The sequence below is a fragment of the Brachycentrus maculatus genome, unplaced genomic scaffold (genome assembly GCF_059751285.1).
Source record: "Brachycentrus maculatus isolate JH-2025_06_01 unplaced genomic scaffold, ASM5975128v1 h1tg000069l, whole genome shotgun sequence".
Lineage (NCBI taxonomy): Eukaryota > Metazoa > Arthropoda > Insecta > Trichoptera > Brachycentridae > Brachycentrus > Brachycentrus maculatus.
This window is the reverse complement of record NW_028280823.1, coordinates 1,635,207-1,657,382: the sequence shown is the minus strand read 5'-3', so window position 1 is coordinate 1,657,382 and position 22,176 is coordinate 1,635,207. Positions and strand designations below refer to the sequence as shown.

The following is a 22,176-nucleotide window of genomic DNA, read 5'->3' as shown; positions in this document are numbered from 1 at the left end:
AGATTTGGCATATCATTTGTAGAACTCCATTTTAATTTATGTATCAAATGTTAAATCAAATACTGATTTTTTGAGTACACTAAGCTGTATTTTATTGTTTAAAAAACACAAAAATCAATTTTGTGACAATTGTTATGCGTAGTTATAACATTTTCCAACAAATGTCCTATTCTATCCTAATCCTATCCAATAATTTTAAAATTTTGACATTTTTCATAACCTGTCTGGCGATTCCTGTTACGATAACTTCTAAATACTTCGTATTTTTCGTGACAAAGCTTATCGACATCGTAGTTGTGAGATCCATAAAATGTAAGCATCAGAATCAATTAGTATTAAAACATATTATATTACAGGTTGGTACTAGTTAAAAGTATAAGGACCTTACTACGTAGGTTCAAATTTAAAGATCACAAGATCAACTTTAATAGACTTTCAGAGTCTGCAGTTTATGTTGAAACTTCATATAAAAAGGCAGCTGGGCTCATCTTTTACTTCTCCCCTATCCCTAAAAATATCCTTACAACGAAGGACACTTTTAAACATGTTTTTGTAAATTTTGGTTACTTGCTGAATTGAGATTCAGTATGTAACTAACATTATGCTGGATTCGTTAAATTAGATATAGAATTATATTATATTTTCAGGTCGTCTTCCTGAAAACCTGAAAATAAGCGGCCGGGTCAGGAGTCGTAATAATCGTCGGGTATGTATGAGGAGATGCATGAATGTAGAAGAGGCAAAGAATGTTTGCAAAGACAGAGTGCTGTGGCGTTCGATTCTCTCTGCCTACCGCTGCGGGGAAGCGGCGTGATGGTTAGTTAGTTTATATTTTCATATGTCGCTCACTCCTTTCAAGAACGTCATAAATCAAAAATCGTCAATTTTAAGTTGTGCATGTTCTCGGAATGCCCAGAAAATGTACTATATCCCAGCAAAAGAGGCATATTTTTAACTTAATATTTACCCGCTACAGGACAGAAAGTGTTGTTTTTATATTTTGAAGAAAAGGAAGTGTATTATTTTTTTTTTTTTAAATACTAAATATTTTTCAAATGGAGAAAAAACCTTCAGGTTTTACCTAAAAGGATCTGTTGCACAGTAAAAAGTTCAATAAGTGGCTTGATATTTATTTTTAATACATTTTATTATATTTTTAAACTTTAAAAACGTTCTCCTGAAAAATCACGTTTCTTGATTTATGACGTTCTTGAAAGGAGTGAGCGATGTGTCACAAAGTATCTGTGAAAACATTCAAGAAATTATATTTTCACTTTATTTTCCAAAGTTTGTTTAAATTATAATTAAAACACTTGTTTTTTACCAATTGAGTTTCATATTGTTACGACTATCTTCGGAAGCTACGCATGCTTCCGTCTTCTTCTTTCTTCTCCGTCTTACGCCTCATTACTGAGGGTAGTGAACCTTGTGGAAGCAATGACTCTTCTCCAGTTGTCCCTTGACTGCGCTGCATGTAGCGCTCTAATTACCGAGGTGCCCTGCTGCTGCCTTAACTTGATCGGTCCATCGCGTAAGGATCTTCCTCTGCCTCGCTTCCCCTCCAGGCATACCAATCACAACCAGTCGTTCCAGGCTATCCTTATTGCCACGCGTGACGTGGCATCCGTCGTGTGCAGACACTGGCCATAGTCAAGCCATCCAAGTGTAACTCCTGATATACAATAAAGTTTTTATTCGAACCCGTAGATGGGAGCATCAGTAGCTTCCGAAACTAGTTATAACAATAAAATACTAACTAACTAACTAACTAACCATCACGCCGCTTCCCCGCAGGGGTAGGCAGAGAGAATCGAACGCCACACCACTCTGTCTTTGCAAACATTCTTTGCCTCTTCTACATTCATGCATCTCCTCATACATACCCGACGATTATTACGACTCCTGACCCGGCCGCTTTCAAGTATTTGACATACCTGATTGTGCCAAGTTTTCCTCGGTCGTCCTCTGCTTCTTTTTCCAACTACATTCGCTCCATAAATTTGTTTAACCGTTCTTTCTTCGCTCATACGCTCCACATGTCCAAACCATCTCAACACACTTTTCTTAATTTTATCGATAATGCTTATCTCAGCCTTACATTCTTTCCTTATTTCATCATTCGAACATCTATCAAACATCGTTTTGCCACACATTCGTCTGAGGGATCGCATTTCGACTGCATTCAGTCTGCTTTTATCCTTCTTTTGCCAACTCCATGCTTCGCTTCCATACATAAGGGTTGGAACCAGAACTCCATTGTGTACTGCCAGTTTAGCTTCCGCTGATAGATTTTTATTTGCTAAAACTGATTTTAGTGCACCATTCACTCTGTTCCCAGCATTCACTCTCCTTTCTATGTCTTTATCAATCTTTCCATCCCTAGAAAACATACTACCCAAATATATGAAATCATCTACCTGTTCCAAAATCTCCCCATTTACCAATATTTCACACTCAGATCTACATTCATCTCTTTCAAAAACCATGATTTTGGATTTGCTAACATTCATCAATAAATCACTTTCCTTGCACACATTATACACTTTTGTCACCAACGTTTGCAGGTCTTCTTTGCTATCGGCAAGAAGAACAGCGTCGTCAGCATACAAAAGGCAACAAACGGTCAAATTATTCATTCTTGCTCCAATATTCAAACCTTTCAGCTCTTTCATGCAGTTATCCATGTATAGATTAAACAGCCAAGGCGACATTACACATCCCTGTTTTACACCTTTAGAGATGTCAAACCAGGATGAAAAAGAGCCATTTACCCTAATGCATGCAGTGCTATCCTCGTACAAGGATGCAATGCCCTGGATGAGTTTACTGCTTACTCCATACTCAGATAACACCTTCCATAACTTCATTCTATCAACGCGGTCATACGCTTTTTGCAAATCCACAAATGCGCAGAAAAGCTTTTGGTTCTTTCCCAAAAACTTTTCTGTTATATCGCGCAAGGCAAAAATTTGATCCGTACATCCTCTCCCATTCATAAAGCCACTCTGAACATCCCACACTTTATCCTTAGTTATGGTTCTTACCCTTTCTATGAGGATTCGTCCATACATTTTACCAACAGCACTCAATAGACTGATTGCTCTATAGTTTCCACATTCCACCCTAGATCCTTTCCCCTTGTAAAGAGGCATTATAACTGCCCTTCTCCAATCGACGGGAGTATAATTCTCCTCTAGACACCGGTTAAAGAGCCTATGTAACCATGTGAGAACTATTTTGCCACCATTCTTGATGTATTCTGCAGCAAAATTATCGAATCCTACAGCTTTTCCATTTTTTAGGGACTTTGAGGCATTCACAATTTCTTCCATACCTATCTCTCCTGAATCATCATCCACACATATTCTAGGAAGTGTATTTACGACACACATGCTGTTATTATTAATTGCATGCGTTTCATACACCTCCTCGAAATACTCTTTCCATCTCTCTTTTATATTTTTTTCATTCGTCACCATTTTTCCGTCTTTCGCTGCAATCGATTTCATACATCCATTCACGTTTAGATTTCGGGAGTTTTTGACTTCTTTCCAGAATATTTTTATATTTTCTTGGAAATTTTTTGTCATTTTTACTCCTTCTTCCTTTTTCAACATACGTTTTCGTTTACTCACCGCATGCTTAACTTTCATTTTACATTCCTTGTACACTTCTTTAACCGATTCATACTCAGTGGAGTTTTTATTTTTTACTGCTATACAATCTAACCACGCATTCTTCTTCTCTTTCACTATTTTTTTAACATCGTCATCCCACCATGCATCGCCTTTTTTCCTTCCTTGCACCGCTATACCACACACTACCTTTGCAGATTCGCACACACTTTCTTTTAAATGTTTCCACATGTCATTTATACTTAGATTCTTTCTATCCTCCGCGATCAACCTACTGCATACGTCTTTTACAAATTTACCCTTTATGTCGTCATTCTGCAGTTTTTCTACTTTGACTCTAGAGGGAGCCGCCACCCTCACTATAAAATACTCAAGAGGTAAAAACTAGTGTTTTATTTATGATTTAAAGTGTGTTTAGTTTCTTCGGAAAATCGACTATTTAGACTTTCGTCCAAACATCGATACATTAATCATTCATGAATATGTTTTTTTCTTTGATGCATATCCGTAGGTACACACATGTTGCATAGACCTAATTGTTAAGTGAATGACGCGGTGTCAACATGATCATTAATTTGACATGATGATTTAAATATAAAAATGATACACTTATGTAATAATTTTAAAATGATTAGACCATATCCGCTTCCTAAGTGGAGCATATGGATGCAAAGAAAAACCTGAAGGCATTTTGTGGACTTCATATGCGGATTTACACACGACCAAACAATCGAAATCGGAATGTATGTAAATATTTGAATAGGTGGGAATTACAATAAATTTTAATTTGTGTTCAAATTTAAATAAAAGGTAATAAGAATAAATTTGGATAAGTTAAAGGTACGGAGCAATTTTCATAAAATACTACATCAACAGCGCTTCACTGTGATTTAATTTGGAAAAAAGTGATAATGGAAATGGTTTGGACATGCGGGACGTACAAGTGAGTAAAGAACGGTAAAAACAATATAAGGGGAATGTATTTGGAAAAAGAAGCAGAGGAAGACCGAGGAAAACTTGGCACTGGGCAGGTATATCAAATAATTGTAAGTCAAGGAATAATCGGCGAAATAAGGAGTCGAAATAATCGGCGAGTATGTATGAGGAGATGCATGAATGTGGAAGAGGCGAAGAATGTTTGGAAAGACAGGGTGGTATGGCGTTCTATTCTCTCTGACTAGCCCTGGTGGGAAGCGGCGTGATGGTTAGTTAGTTTAGTTAGTTCAATATTTTACTAAATTAAAATGCAAAATGCAGACGCATTCGGGACTGATGTTGATGACGCAATCAGTGACTACATATAATATATGATGATCCCTGGAATCTTCCTGAGTTTCATTTAGTCGGAAGTGGTGACTAGCTTGTCACCACACTACCACGTAAGTAGGTAGGTAATATACATATTCCACATGCAGATAATACATTGGTAGGTACATAATATTAGAGAATATACCATATACGAGTAACAATATAAGGCAGAGTTCCGCAATCTTTTTCTGTTCAAGGTACACCTACCAAATTAAGAAATTTCAGAGGTGGATATTTACCATATTATGGAAACATATTTAACATATTATGTTTAATGCGAAGTGGGAGCCTACTTAACTGCACAGGCAATCAAAATTTGGAGCGATTGTGTTATTTTCACAGAACTGGACTTTTTCCGCAGCACACCAACTAATCGCCACGGTACACCAGTGTGCCGCGGCACACACATTGCGGAACACTAATATAAGGTACAGTAAAATCTCGATATTACGGACCTCATTTAATGAACTTTGAAAAAAATAATAAAAAAGTGAAATAATACTGTTTTTATTATTTAAACAAATACCTCAATTTCAAACTATTTATGTGAGCGATATATTAAAAGTGGGTATCAAATTGTGGTAGACTGGGTTCGAACCCAGAAACTCTGACTCAAGAGTCCGCGCTATTAACTACGGGATTACAACCTCGGATATAACGGACAAAAACCCAGTCATGTAAAAAAAACGTCCTTTTAATATTAAACACGCATAAATTTAAGTGACCGCCTCTGTAGTGTAATGGTCAGCATGTTAGACTACCATGCTGGAGGTCCCGGGTTCTACTCCCAAGAGGGTCAAAATAAATGTTACTAATTTTTCAGACTAACGTGGTGTCAAAAGTTTGCGTAATCGGTGGGCATATATGACTAGATGTATGGATGGGAAGAAAGCTAGGAGTGTATGTCAGAATGGTGAATTAACGAATGAATCCAAAGCTGAGATGAACATTATCAATAAAATTAAGAAAGGGGTGTTGAGAAGGTTTGGACATGTGGAGCGAATGAGTGAGGAAAGAAAGGTAAAACAATGTTACGAGGCGAATGTAGTTGGAAAGAGAAAGAACAAGAATGATCCTGCTTATGTCAAATACTAGCCTTTGCTGTTGCATAGCCGATGGCATAGGCGGAGAGAGATCATTTTTAGAAAAAAAAATGTTTTTTTTTCAAAAATAATTTCCGTTTTCAAATGAGAATCACAGAATTATATTTTACGAAAATGGCGCTAATATATTATGTTGAATGACATATTCTATAGCAAAACGGACGAAAATAGAGGTACCTACTTATCAATACTACATTGTGCAATTACCTGTTTTTTTTAACTAGGAATCTCATGAAATATGTAACACAATTGATAAAATATGTTGAATTCCTTGAGAAATTAAGAAATTTTAATACTTACATATTTTTTTATCAAGTAGATTATTTATTTTTCAAGATAGCGCAAAATATGAAAAGTCGTAAGTAGGTATAAGTTTGCAAAATATCTAATAAATTAGAAAACATCGTTATGTTAGCGAAACCATACACCATCATGCTATTGAAATCAAGTCTTTCGTAGCGTGTCCAATTTAATCCGGCCTTTACGACTCCTAAAGCTTTTATGATTGCGGTGTTGCCACGTAGCACGTGACTATAAACTGTTTTTTATTTATTTTTAAGCCTTACCGCATACTTAGTCAATTTTCCGAATTTTCTTTCTAAATTCTGAATTTTCTTGTTCCGATTTCGAAATATGGTGTTTTTTTTGTGCTAAATATCGGATTTGATAAATACGTTTATTTATATTTTCTCTGTATTCTTAAATATCAAAAAACGTAATTATTCCATGAATTATTTTAATTTGCAAATTTGTTTATGGAAAACAGTTTTTTTGGTACTTATGTCAAAAACTAAACTAAGCAAATCCAAGCCGGAATGTTCTCAGTTTTGATAGAATTCAAAAATTGAACACGGAAAACTGAAAACTGACGGAAAACTGTGTCCTACTAGTATTTGATATAAAATAACGGCAGGGAAATATTATATGTAGATAGACACTTATATAGCTTACTTACTTAATCCATATTAGCTTCCTATGCAGAGCATATGGAGTTCTCATTGAAAGATAACCGCATACCCAGATCTGAAACGGAAGCATCTAGGCTGACAGAGCTCTTTTGTACAGCATTTTTTATGAACTGAAGTAGCGAAAATAATAAGAAAATGTGAAACAAAATGGCATCCCGAATGAAATGAAGTATGAAATGAAGTGAAGTATGAAGTAAAAAACTAAAATGAAATGTAGTATGAAGTAAAAAACTGAATCCAATATCCGTTTGGCTGGCAGCACTTATGCATCCTCCTAGGTGCGATCCGAGCCAGAAGTAGAGTTCCTTCTAATGGCCACCTTTTACATGTGATAGATAGATAAGTAGGTAGGTAGGTACCAGTGGCGGACCTTCCCTAGAAGCCCAAAAGCCCGGCATGCGTAACAACTCCAACAATCATTAAATTTTAAATTGATTAAAAATACATAATTAATGCATGCCTGTTTTTAAATTATCGCGCGCTTTTTCGTACTACCCGAGATAGCCGAGTGTAAACATTCGGCTTTCGCCCTGTCTGTTGCAAGTGCAGGCGACACAAGATTAGCCATTTCGCTCGCTCTCATTGGCTTCAATTTGGGCTTCTGGTTCCGGCAATATGTCTTATATTTTTGCTTAAAAAATATAACTCTAACCATAAAATAGTAGGTACATATATGGCATTTTGTATGAAATTTGGAAGCCGGCTTCCATTGGCCTGAACTTAGCCACACACGTGGTGCACAATTTGCAATCGTATCGAACGTATTTCATAATGGTTATCTGTCAAACTATTCTCAACGACTTTTATGCCTTTGTATTTGAGTCGATTATTATTCATTGATTATTTGCCTAATCTACACTTAGTACATATTTATTTATTATTGGAAATTATCTAATTATTTCCTTACGTATTCATACTTCATAATGAGTTCGGAAATGGCCGATGTCGTTCCTTGTAGTGATTTGAAGTGTCTAAAAGAGTTACTTCATAATGGAAAGGTTAGCGCTTTGAATTTTATTAAAAAAAAAGAAATGATTACATCTCTAAGACCTACTCCCAATTTAAATATATCGCAAACTGTTAAATCGCATAACAGGAAGTTTAATCGGTCAGTATACAAAACTCGATGGATTGCCGGTTGCTCTCATATTAATAAATTATTTTGTTGGTATTGCGTTTTTTTTTCTAATGACAAAAATGTGTGGAATTCATCCGGTTATGATGATTTAAACAATTTAACAAACGCCATAAAACGACATCAAAATACACAGAAGCATTTGAACGCTGTAATAAGTTTCCATAATTTCGGTAAACATAGAATAGAAACATCCATATCTCGGCAATTATCTGAGGAGGTAACTAGACATAATTTAAAAGTAAACCATAATCGAAGTGTTTTTCAGCGGTTAGTCGATGTTGTTTGCTATTTAGCTCAGCAAGAACTCGCTTTTAGGGGACACGATGAATCCGAAACATCACTTAATAGAGGAAATTTCCTAGAGCTCATTTCAATGTTGTCTAAATATGATCTTGTTTTAGAAAAACATATGCAGCAAAGCGACAAACAGGGTTCTAGTTACCTTTCTAATAAAATACAAAACGATATTATTTGCAGCGTATCTAAAGTAATGAGGAATCAAATAAAATCGGAAATAAAAATGTCCACTTTTGTATCAGTAATTATAGATGAGACGCCAGATATTAGTAATAAAGAACAATTATGTATGATATTTAGATATTTCTCTGGAAATGATATACATGATCGATTTTTAGGATTTATTGATGTATCCGAAAATCGAACCTCAGATGTACTTGCCGAGATTATCATGCATTACGTAAATATTTATGACTGCAAAAATAAATTAGTCGCGCAAAGCTACGATGGCGCGAACGTCATGTCTGGGGTAAGAAACGGGGTGCAACAAAAAATTAAAGAGTTTTGTCCTCAGGCTATTTATATTTGGTGTAATGCCCATATATTAAATCTAGTTTTATCCAAGTCTTGTAGCAGAATTGGTGAAATAAGTTCATTTTTTTCTGCTGTTCAGGCTTTGGTTCATTTTTTTAGCAACAGTACAAAAAGATCCGCTCATTATGATAAATTTTGCAATAAAAAAATACCACACATTTCTGCTACTCGTTGGGCGTACTCATCGCGTACTGTAAATATTATATTTGAACAAAAAATAATCTAATTGGCTTATTTAGTGAAATGGCTGACAATCCTCAGCAATGGGAAGGCGATACAAATTTGTCGGTGGAATCTTTTAATAATTCTTTACAATCTTTTAATTTTAATTTTTTTTTACAAGTATTTCACATAATATTTGAAAAAACCGATAGTTTATATAATATCATACAAAAATCGCAAATCGACGTGGGTTACTGCAGCAATAAGATAAAAGAATTTCATAACTGGTTGAGTACGGATTTTCAATCGCAATTTGATCAAATATATGTCATTGCATCTCAAAACAATACTGCCCCTCGCTTAAGACGAAATGTTTCGTGTGCTCGTACGGAATACAAAAGAATTTTCATCCAAATTATTGATAACATATCTTCCGAAATTAATGACAGATATTCTGAAATATTCAAACTTCATTTTTTTCAATTGCTCAACAACAAGCTTTACGACAGATATAAACTGAATTTTCCAACTGACGAATTAGAATCTTTAGAATTTCACTACGGTATTCATTTTGATAAACAATCATTAAAAAATCAATTAATATGTTTGTACTCTTCTTCGGACTTGAAGGATTTTAATATATTTCAGCTTATAGATTTTATCAACGAAAATAGTCTTGAAGATGCATTTTCAGAGTTGCTAAAGTTAACTCATTTGGTGATCACTATACCAGCTACAAGTGCTTCAGCAGAACGCGCATTTTCAGCATTAAAACGAATACACACGTACTTAAGAAATACACAAGGACAAAATCGCCTTTCCGAACTCTCTATGATTGCCATAGAAAAAAAACTATTAGCAAATCTCAAACATTCAGTGACTTTTTATGAGGATATTATAAAATCGTTTTTGAAAAAAGATAGGCGGTTCGCTTTAGAATACAAATAAAAATGTTTCAGTACGTTGCGGGGCTATTTTTCACTAATTTCAAATATGTGTATATTGCTATTCTATAACATTTGAGCAAATTTATTTGTATGATAAATAATTCTCGAAAGCTTTTATTCATAATTCATAAAAGGGTTTGAGCAAATATGTTTTTTAGGGTTATTATTTTTTTAAATCCTATCAAAATTGATAAACATAACATATATACTTTATCAACCATTATTGTTGTATGTATACATATCTATGGATTCCGATGATGATTATTAAACACTATGCATGCCATTATATGGTGATGGTACTTATTGGTGATGGTTGATATCTGAGGATGATATTTTATTATAGTGAACTTTTTCTTTATTTCAAGGTGATGGTTAAACCTTACAAAAGTTACATGTATGCACATTTTTACAATGATTAGCATACATTGTTTATATTTATAATACTTTCAGGGTGCTTACTATACTGGGAATGATATGAGGTGAAGAAATTATAGGTACATCATGTATTCACGAATGTGAAAAATAATGGGCTTGCCTTACTGGTAAACCCTAGGCACGCCACTGGTAGGTACATATTTATTATATCATACATGTGGCTGACAGCTTACATCGGAAGTAGTAACCTAACTCATGGTCAATTTTGCCTTAGAAAGCTGTTACCTTTTAATCGCAAATTTTGCTTCAAATACTCTGATATACAAATATGGATAGGTAAATACTATTAATTTTTTTTTTAATTAATGTTTTACTTAGTAAATACCACTATTTCTTAAAATCTACTGTGACACGTGTTTCGATGCATTCCGCATCATTTTCAAACACCGTATGTGAAGCTAATTCTAAATTTTAGAGTTGGGTCCTTGGGACGTCGAAGGTTTAGGAGGGGGTAGTAGCTGTTTCTTATTTTTATTTATTAATTAAATTTTTTTTTTTTTATTTCTTATCAGAGGGAACATAGACAAAAGGGGGGAGGCTTTGGTCATTGTCATATTGTTAATTATGGGTTTATTGTTATTTATATTCTTATGAATTTCTATTGTTTCAAAATGCTGCAGTTTATGGCTTTTCGTATTGATTATTTTTAGGATTTCTACGTTGTTGTGGTTAAATTTGTGATCATTATCTATTAAATGGTTAGCGAATTCCGAAAAATTATTATTTCTTAAACATAATTCATGTTCCCTGATTCTTGTTTTGAATTTTCGGGAAGTCATACCAATATACGAACTTCCACAGTCGCAGTTTAATTTATATATGCCACTATTGTCCAATATATTTTCAGGATTATTTTGTGTTTTAAAGATTTTAGTTAAATTATTTTTTGTGTAAAATGCTGGTTTTATATTATTTGGGAATTTTTTGGTAATTTTATGTGATGTTTTATTTATGTAAATGATTCTTGGATGCATCGAAACACGTGTCACAGTAGATTTTAAGAAATAGTGGTATTTACTAAGTAAAACATTAATTAAAAATGGATAGATTTTACCACAAAGTGACTGCCGAATCAATTAATGAAAATACTATTAAACCTACCTATTCAGTTACGAAAAACAATATTCCTAGCTATAATTATTTACCTAATAAGAACAAGGTATAATATAATAATTAAAATCTAAGGATGTATTATCTTCAAAGACAACATCTGAAGCCACGTTGGCAGGAGCCTGGGTGAGGACCTATTCGACATTGGATCCGTGTTAGTTCATAAGGAACTCTCACGAGAGGTGGTATCATACATGATAAAAATAGTGATGGACATTGGTACCGTAAACCAAGCTAGGATAAAAAATGCCGAACCTTCTTCTGGTGGAACGGAAAACTTGTTGACGACAGTCAGTTCAGCTTCTCCTGGATTCTGCTGGTGATATTGTCAGAACCGCGAGCATTGACAAGATAATGCATGAATACCGTGACAAGCAGTAGAGTGCACAGATAATTAATAAGTCTAGGCAGTAGATAGTGAGGTAAGCTGGTACTACTTACTAGGGTAGGCAGTGGAGGTAGGTAGTAAAGTAAGCTAGGTATGTAGTACTTAGTAAGGTAGGGTAGTAAGGTAGGTACTGTTTGCATTTTTATATGTCACGCGAGTAAGTTAGAATAGGCACTACTTTTCTGCCTATATGGAATGTACGCCCCTGGTATTTTTCATATATTATTATTTCTATGGATGGAGAGATTGATAAAGATAAAAAAGGAGCGTGAATGCTTGGAACGACGCAAATGATACACTGAAATCAGTTATAGCAAATAAAGCCTAACAGCGAAAGCTAAACTGTTAGTACACCAGTCCTGGTACCAACCCTAATGTATAAAAGTAATCATGAAATTAGCTAAAGTAGACTGAATGCAATTGAAATGCGATTTCTCAGACGAATGTGCGGCAAAGAGATGTATGATTAATATTCGAATGGTGAAATAAAGAAATAATGAAAGACAGGGATAGGGATTATACATAAAATTAAGAAAGATGTGTTGAGATGGTTTGGACATGCGGAACGAACTAATGACTGAAAGACCGGGGAAAACTTGGCATGATCAAGTTTGCCAAATACGTGAAAGCGGTCAGGTCAGGAGTCGGAATAATCATGTCAGGACAGAAGAGTATGGCGTTCCATCCTCTCTGCCTACCCCTGCAGAGAAACGGCGTGATCGTAATAGTGGTAATTTCTAGTACCTAGGTAGTAGGTAGGCCTTTCTTTTATCCTGTCTCCGAACCAAAGAGGTGCGTAGGGCACCGCATTGAACTGAGATGATCCCAACTCGATCGTAACTATAGGAAGGCAGGATTTCCTGAACTCCAATTTCATGTATATAATAATAGAATATGTTTGATAGAATGCAGATGAATTGAGTGAAAGAGCTCAGGGCGAAGCAGATTAATAACATATGGGGAAGGAAATGGAGGATGAATAGTAGTAGGTAGTAGTACCTACATAAGAAGAAAAGGATTTGGCAAAACTTTAGCAATTGCTAGGGCACTCTGGGTTGCATACCCGTACGTAAACTACGTTGTAGGTACACTGCTTATATGTACGAGTCCCTAGAGAAAAAATATATCTAAAGGTGGGTGAGTAAGTTACATAACTGCTATTTTATTATTCATTTTTTCGATTCGAAATGTTGAGAAAACTATTATCTAGATATGACAGACAGCTTTGAAGCGCATGAGTGATCATATTGACTTAGTGTTAGTAACGATCAAGATAACACTTCGTCTTTTAGATTGAGTGCCCTATCCACCGTTGGGTTCGGATAAGAAGTTATCTAGATATCTATCGTATCTAGGATAGATGGATGAACAGGACGCAGAAGCGTGGCAAGGCGTCATACAAGATGGACCAATGACATTAAATGAGTCGCGTCCAACAGATAACTGTCGAAGTCGAAGAAGGAAGCCTTTGTTCAATACTGGATTCAAGAAGAAGGATAAAGAAAATAAGACAAAATTATTTAAAATCCTAGAAACGAAGGATCACAACAAGAAATTTGATAATATTAAAAGCCTACGCAACCGCAAGTAATATCCTCCTCATCTAGTTCTGCTATGTCAGGTCTCTCAACTTTGGCGATCACTCTGGCAAAGGATACGCGTTGAATTACCTAACGTCCAAATGACTCTTAAATCTAGCTACGGCTTATGCAACACCGCTTATCATGACCCTACTCAGGCTTCAACTTTTTAAGTTTCATAGCCTATGTCTACTCGTGAGTGGATTTACTCTTTATGTTTAAAGTTGCTATAATTTCATGTAATTCATGAGTGAAAATTCTAGGGAAAAAACATTCGTGAGGATTCGCGGTCCTGCGTCGTCCGGCTGCTCTACTCCTTATATCCCTATCCATTCGCGTATGTTGCTCAGCCACGATGTATGCTTTCTGCCAGCTTCTCATAGTTCTTCGATCTTTCTCATAAGAAGTCAATTAATGTAAGTAGGTATATGTGCGAATGTTGATCTGAGTGAAGCTCTGTCACGAGAGGTGGTATCATACATGATAAAAATAGTGAAGGACATTGGTACCACAAACCAAACTACGACACACAATGCCGAACCCTCTTCTAGTAGAACGGAAGGTCCGTTGACGACAGTCAACAGTCCATCTTCTCCTGAGGAGATTTACATGACTTCCTTCCAGCAATGAGCAAATGCTGAGAAGTTCCTGATTAGCCTACACTAGGTTATCCCTCCTTTTCCCAACACAGATGAAAATAAAATATTTTTTCCTTTAGAAGAAACCAAATTCTAAGTAATAATCTATGAACCTTGTACTTAAAAAATAAGGTAAATAATAAATGCAATTCCCATCTAAAAAAAACGCTCTTCTGGTGTTTCATTTTCTCTGTCTTCCCTTGCAACAAGCGGCTGGATAGATACTAGAAGATGTAAAACGAACAAATAAAGAATAGAAATATATATTTTAAATGTATTCCAAGCAAATAAAAACCTATCAGCGGAAGCTAAACTGGCAGTGCACAACTGAGTCCTGGTTCCAACTCTAATGTATGGAAGTGAAACATGGAGTTGGCAAAAGAAGGATGAAAGTAGATTGAATGTAGTCGAAATGCGATCTCTCAGAAGAATGTGCGACAAATCGATGTATGATAGATGTACGAATAGTGAAATAAGGAAGGAATGCAAAGCTGAGATAAGCATTATCGATAAAATTAAGAAAGGTGTGCTGAGATGGTTTGGACATGTAGAACGAATGAGTGAGGAAAGAACGGTAAAAAAAATTTATGAGGCGAATGTTAGCGGGAAAAGAAGCAGAGGAAGACCGAGAAAAACATGGCACGATCAGGTATGCCAAATACTTGAAAGTGGTAAGGTTAGGAGTCGTAACAATCGGCGGGTATGTATGAGGAGATGCATGAACGTGGAAGAGGCGAAGAATGTTTGCAAGGACAGAGTGGTATGGCGCTCTATTCTCTCTGCCTACTCCTGCGGGGAAGAGGCGTGATGGTTAGTTAGTTAGTTAGTTAAATGTATTCCTGTAGAATTTACTACTCTCTTAGCTAAATTTAAAGCGTCTATATTGATCGCTTTAATTAAGAAATCGTTATCCTTTGAAATAACAATATCAACTTTGCACAATTTGTGGAGCGACATTTTAGTAAAATACTAACTATGTACCTCAAGGGAACTTCCCTGTGATTTAATTGGGGAAAAGGAGACTGTGGAAATGATCTAGCAAACAAAAGCGCTCTTCTAAAGAACATCTCATTCTCGTTGCTTCTAACTATTGGTGGAAGAGCATTCCACGCCATCGGCCCGCAACAGCAAAGTTACAAATTTAGCGAAATTAATGCACATTTAGTGCGCTTGTTGCTAACTGGAAATATCGCTTTAACTGGCAATATCAACCAATTCGTCTCGAATACACATCTCTTTTAGATACTCTCGAACCAGCTTGACAGGTCATATGGCCTTGAAAAAGCTCTAGACTTCTATATTATTCTTCATCTATGTTGAGATATCAAAATTATTAATGAGCCATACGAAAATATAAATCTATAAAATATCCGAATTATGCAAATACAATTCTTCCTGGAAATCTCATGAATACCGAGCCCTAAATTTCGAATAAAAAAGAACGTTAACATGCCAGGAGATAAATTATCTCGTAACACAAAAAGCATTCCTTATAGGCGTTCCTTTTTAGTTCGCGTGGCTTTTTCCAACGGACAGGGCCACGTGTATTATTCCCGCCGAGCCGCGCCGCTTCGAATACATTATGTTCGAGACGGAAAAAAAACTACGACACTCCACGCTGCGAGCGTTTATTTTCATAACATATAATCTTCTATATGGCCGAACAAAAGGAACGGACCGCTGCGCTCGTTCCCCCCTCGGCCCTACGGTCTCGGGAGCGTCGGTCTTTACAGAGCGGGCTTTTTTTGTTCTCCCGACACATCTACGAACAAAACTCATTCCCAGTTTCGTGACCTCCTCGCGCAGCCTGCCGCGCTCGAAACGAACGAAAGGCGGGGTCCGAATCAAATGCGGACATTCCATTGGCCGGCGACGTGGTGGGGATGCGTTCGATCCCCTCGGCAGCCAATGAGTGCGAAGGGTACGGGCGATAATGTTAGACGGGTCGCGGGGTTGTCGGCTCTCGACACTCGAAACGCCGAGCGAAGTTTAGTTAGTGCATGCCCGCGCTACGCTGTGGCCGTATTCCGCGCGACGGAAAGTTCTCTATTAAAAAAAAAAAAAAAATGTGCAGTTTTTAATCAAATTTGGGATTATTATAACGGATTATCGAAAAACACAAGGTATTTATAAAATTTTATTTTAAACTTTTTTTTTGAGATACCGGCTTGAAAATATTTTCACGCGTTGATATTTTGTATTGAATTTGAAATTGTTTTCAGTTTTGTGATTTCACTGCTCGAAAAACCTTATTTTAAAATAAAATGATTATTATGCAAGCTAACTTGGCAACCTAGCGCGTCGATGGTAGGGTTGGCGTCTATCTCTTTCTCACACGCGTCAGCGGAACGCGCTCTCTGTCTCGCGTTCCGCGCCGCGGACGAGTCCATTTCTGAGGCGAGGCAGGAAATCGGTGGCCCATGTATTCAGGTTGTTTGTTGCGCACATACTTTTTTCATCTACTTATGTACCATTATCGAATTATAAAATGTGATGTAATCAAAATATGAGAGACATCCAGATATGACCTCGAGCTGAGGGAGAATATTTAATAATTTCAAAATGTTTGTTTGACATTTGTGTCGGTAATGAGCAATTCGACACCTCTAATGAAATTTCTTTCCAAAATTGTGCGATGGGCTAGAAAGAAATTATTTTATACAATCATTTACTGGTTGTAGAAAAAGCGAGATAAACTCTTGCCTGGCGTATTTGTATATAAATTATAAACAAAAATTAACGTTTTTCTAGATAATATCGAGCGAACCTGGACATACGACAACGGAACGCCAGTGAACTCTAGTGAGTGAAAAGCGAACTAGACAGTCTTGGTGGGGGTTAGCGTGACGTCACTCGCCCCTCACGTTTCAGTGTTGTGAAATGCGAGGAAGCGCGTAGATGTGTCGCCGGCGCTTCTCTATCGAGCCGGTAGAGCGGGAAACGTTGTTTATCGAGAGTCGTGGCGCGCGTCAGCTGAGTGCGGACCCTCGGGTACTGTAAATGTAAACACTATGGATTAAAGTGCTGTAATCGCGAGTGATTTTTGTGATTCTCCACCATTTGGATTTATTGGGATTAACCTAAACATGGAACTGGGAATAGTAGGAGATCGGGTCTACGCGGCCGAGAGGATAATGAAGAAAAGAGTTAGAAAGGTATGTGGAATACGCTTTGAATTTATAAAACTATGCTTGCCGATATTTCAGTTATTGGTCTTTTGCTATTTATTGTTAAAGTATACAAAAACAGTACGTTTTCCTACCTTTTTTTATAAGTATAGTTCAAATTGTACAATTTCCACCCATGAAAGAATATCGAAAAAAACTGCCGTATTATTTTCCCTTCATACAGTTGGTTTCCCTATTAGTTTTATAAATAAAGTTCAATTTGTACAATTTCCGCCCTTGAATGAATAGCGAAAAAACTGTCGTATTATTTTCCCTTTATACAGTTGGTTTCCCTACTATTTTAATAAATATAGTTCAATTTGTACAATTTCAACCCTTGAATGAATTGCGAAAAAACTGTCGCATTATTTAACCTTCATATAATTGGTTTCCCTACTTTTTTTTATATTCCATAAATATAGTTCAAATTGTACAATTTCCACCCTTGAATGAATAGCGAACAAAACTGTAGTATTATTTTCCCTTCTTTATTTTTGTTACTTTATTTTAATTATTGAAGCATGGCAATCTTTTTATTTTGCATGTTTACGCATAGAATAAAATATTAATTTAAAGTAGACATTTTTAAATGTGCTGTTCCTGAAGTAAAACCGTTGCAAATATAAGGACCTATTTTTCGATACCTGAATGTGATTTTCTCGTTTTGCGAGAATGCTTTTGATCGAATAATTAAATAAGGGTAGCAAGAATTTGTGACGTTCAAAGGGGTTACTTATTTTGTACAATGGGGAGGTAAGAACTGAAGTTTTAACCTATCTGCTTATTTGTTAAATTTGATATTTCGATATTTGTATTTCTGTAAATCAAGTATTAAACAAGCATGTCAATATTTTTGGCTTTATTAATTGATTCGGCTGGCACTTTGTCGTAAAATCTATCCATTTTTAATTAAAGTTTTACTTGGTAAATAAAAAGTAAAACTTTAATTAGTAATTTAAATTAATAATATCAATAGTATTTTATTAATAAACGAGTATTTTTAGAGCGCTTACATTTAAGTAACATTTCGACCGTTTCTTAAATTATCATGACACGAGATTAGTAGGTAGGCCGTTTTGCTTTAGTAAATCCATTTTGACCCTTATCCGGACCTAATGGTGCATAGGGCACTGTGTCACATAGACGCGGTGCTGTCTTCACATTCAATTACGTCAATCCATGGTGACCAGTCCTGTGTTCCAGGTAGGTACTTACGTAAGTATTAAAATACTAATAGCTTATTTGTATTTATTTTGACCAAGCTCAGAATCGAACCCGGGATCTTTAGCACGTACCCCGAACGCGCTACGACTACACTACGCAGGCGGATTAGTGAATATACTCGGAATAATAATAATGAATTTGGATAATTTATATAACGCCATTTTCGAATAATACTACCTAATGTAACTCAAGAATACATAATAATTTTCCGGGAATCAATCAGTTTTGATGGATTCCATTGCAACGATAAATTTGTGCAATAGTCTTCATAATGACAACGAATAATGCAACTGAAATTCATCTTAAGTAAATCTTGGTCCAGTGGCACGACGCCGCATTTGTAAATATGAGATCTTAGATTGCAGTCGAAATGCGATCCCTGTAGCGTAGATGCTAGACAGGAAATAATGCAAGGCTGATATAAGAATTATCGAAAAAATTAAAAATGGTGTATTGAGATGAATTGGGGCATGTGAAACAAATGAGTGAAAAAAGAACAGTAAATGGAAGTTATGTAGCAAATGTTGTTAGTAATAGAAACAGAGAAAGACCGAGGAAAACGTGGCATGATCTAGTATTTCAAATGCTTGAAAGTGGTCAGGTCAGGAGTCGAAATAATCGTCATATATGTATGAGGAGATGGAGGAAGAGATGAGTCGAATAATTTTTGCAAAGACAGGTTGGTGTGACGTTCTATTCTCTCTGCCTACCCCTGCGGAAGGTGGTGTGATGGTTAAAATTGCTTCCATCTAGATAATGAGAGATCCGCTAACATCGGTATTTAATTTCATGTCCATTTCGCACTTGGTATGACCTCAAACTAATGTTTTTGCTTGAGATGTCACCTGACTACTCTACTCACCTACCCATGCTTTGTGTGTGGTAAATATAGGATCGTATGTCATACGACAACATATTGCAGGATTAGTTGATTATCTATGCTATACAGCTGCAACAAATTCAATCTTGAGCACGTGTATTGTATTTAAAAATTATAATAGTAATGGTATCATTGTTTTTACATGAATTTCGTTTGTGACTATCTAAAAAGAACCTATAACTGTTTGAAAATATCAAAATAATAAACGGTGTGAAAATTTTGTAGCGCTCAGATAGTTTACAACATTTTGAGTGTGTCCAAATACTAATGACAAAATCTGGATTATCTGCGATTATTGGAGTTGTTTAATTTAATTGTTATTTTTATTTGAGTAGTTTGGTTGTCAATAATGGGTAGAATCGGTGAATGTTACAGTGTGTAAAGTGATCACTTAAACCAGCCTATGACGGTCGTCAGCCCCGTAAATGCCCAGACTTACATATTCTTCTTCACCTTTGATGATATGTCAAAAAATACTCAGATAGTTTTGACGTGTGGAACGGATGAATGATGAAACATATTTACGATTTTTATGTAGGGGTAGATGCCGAAGTAAAAGCCGAAGAATGCACGACACGTTCAAGTTGTCCAAATCCTTGAATTTGATCAGGTCTGGAGCGGGAATAAATGACGTGCGTGGATGAGGTAGGTTCGTATGTATTGTACAAATATAGTAGAAACGAAGCATGTTTGGCGTCAACAGACATCAGTTTGGCGTCAACAGACATCAGTTTGGCGTCTTATCCTCTCTACCCACCTCTAAGAGATGTTTAATTCTTTTAACTCATGGCAACACCAGCCCGCCCATCTTATCAATGAGAAAAAATTGATTATGTTGTACACAAATATTGCAATAAGCAAACGAATCTTGTTTAGCTCCTTTGAGTTTTATAGGTGAAACGAATGATTGAGGAATGAACGGTAAAACAAATTTATGAGGCGAATGTTAGCGGGAAAAGAAGCAGAGGAAGACCGAGAAAAACATGGCACGATCAGGTATGCCAAATACTTGAAAGTGGTCAGCTTAGGAGTCGTAACAATCGGCGGGTATGTATGAGGAGATGCATGAACGTGGAAGAGGCGAAGAATGTTTGCAAGGACAGAGTGGTGTGGCGCTCTATTCTCTCTGCCTACCCCTGCGGGGAAGCGGCGTGATGGTTAGTTAGTTAGAGTTTTATAGGTCTCCATCGGTATATGTTCGGCTGTCCAAACTTAAAACACAGTAAGGGACATTTTTTTGTAGTACTTTTTGTTTGCATTTTTGGAATAAGTAGAACTACTTAGTTTTGAGTTTGGACAGCCGTGTTGTACCTACGTGTATTGTTCACACTACTACGTACTCAGACCAGACACTTGAAAAAGACGTAAAGAGTGTTGCATTTATCACACGCGTTAATTATTGTGATTGAATTATCTATAACTGATGATAACTAGCAACCGAAAAAAATCAAAACTGCGGTGGATCCCCCAAATTAGGGTTTATGTTAAAACAATATTGGTTTATTGTCTATTCTAATTATAATAGGGTACAATGACTAAAGAAAACACTTGTTTTTATACTCAAGTGGTATAAAAACAAGTGTTTTCTTTACAACATTTTGAGTGTGTCCAAATACTTGTTCACAAAATCTGGATTATCTCCAATTACTGGAGTTATTTTCATATTATTTTTTGACATCTCATCAAAGATGAAGAAGAATATGGAAGTCTCACATACTAATATAAGAGTTTCTGCTTAGTAAAAAGCTTCATTACATCTCACCAATAGATGTCTCTAGTGAAGTTCTAGTGATTCAAGAACAAGGTTTCTAAATTGGTTCATAAATATAGAACTTCCAAGAATTTGAGTAGTGTGGTTGTCAATAATGGGTAGAATTGGTGAATATTACACGTGTGTAAAGTGATCACTTAAACCAGCCTATGACGGTCGTCAGCCCCGTAAATGCCCAGACTTCCATATTCTTCTTCATCTTTGATGAGATGTCAAAAAATAATAAGTGTTTTCTTTAATCATTGTAACATGTCTTACCACAAAGTTAATGCCGAAACAATAAATAAAATATAATACCCTATATTTCGTCCGCCTCCGTAGTGTAATGGTCAGCATGCTCGCCTACCGTTCTGGAGGTCCCGGGTTCGATTCCCAGGGGGGTTTAATAAATATAAGTGATTTTTTCACTCTAATATTTATTCAATATTACACTGGACTGGTACCTGAAGTGGAGGGCTGATCACCTTTCCTTCGTGTGTAATCGGTCGAGATAACACTGCGTTTATATGAAGCAGTGCCCTATGCACCATTGGGGTGCGGTAAGGGTTTTATATGTATTATGTGTAAAGGAAGCTATTAGAATCGGGCGTATGTGTTATTTTGCAAGGTGACAAATCGCGATAGCTAGATCTATATCCCGATAAAAGTACAGCAGATAGGTACCTAAAACCCATTCAATTAGATCTTATTTAATAATAAGCCGAGAATCGAGCCTAGAACCTCGTGCACCCTCGTCATCTGCAACGCTCTCACGACTACACTGATGAATACCTAATGTACGCTTCTTCTAGCCCTTATTCGCACCCAATGGTGCATAGGGCACTGCATCGCATCGTAGCGATTTTATTTCGATCGTTCATTGTATAAAAGCTAGGTGGTCAGATCCTGCGC

At 36.2% G+C, this 22,176-nt stretch overlaps 1 protein-coding gene across 2 annotated transcripts in view; it reads left to right on the top strand.

The window, feature by feature from the left end:
• The first annotated feature begins 16,239 nt into the window (after positions 1–16,239).
• Pc (chromodomain protein polycomb) overlaps positions 16,240–22,176 on the top strand; it is a 45,941-nt gene continuing 40,004 nt past the window's right edge. Inside the window, exons 1-3 of one of the 2 annotated variants that reach the window (XM_088256957.1) lie at positions 16,277–16,366; positions 16,466–16,673; positions 16,995–17,398. In XM_088256957.1, the coding sequence (XP_088113083.1) occupies positions 17,330–17,398 (69 nt within the window). In that variant the 5' untranslated portion in view covers positions 16,277–16,366; positions 16,466–16,673; positions 16,995–17,329. Of the gene's footprint in view, positions 16,367–16,465; positions 16,674–16,994; positions 17,399–22,176 lie in introns of both variants that reach the window. The other variant, XM_088256956.1, reaches the window with a different exon arrangement.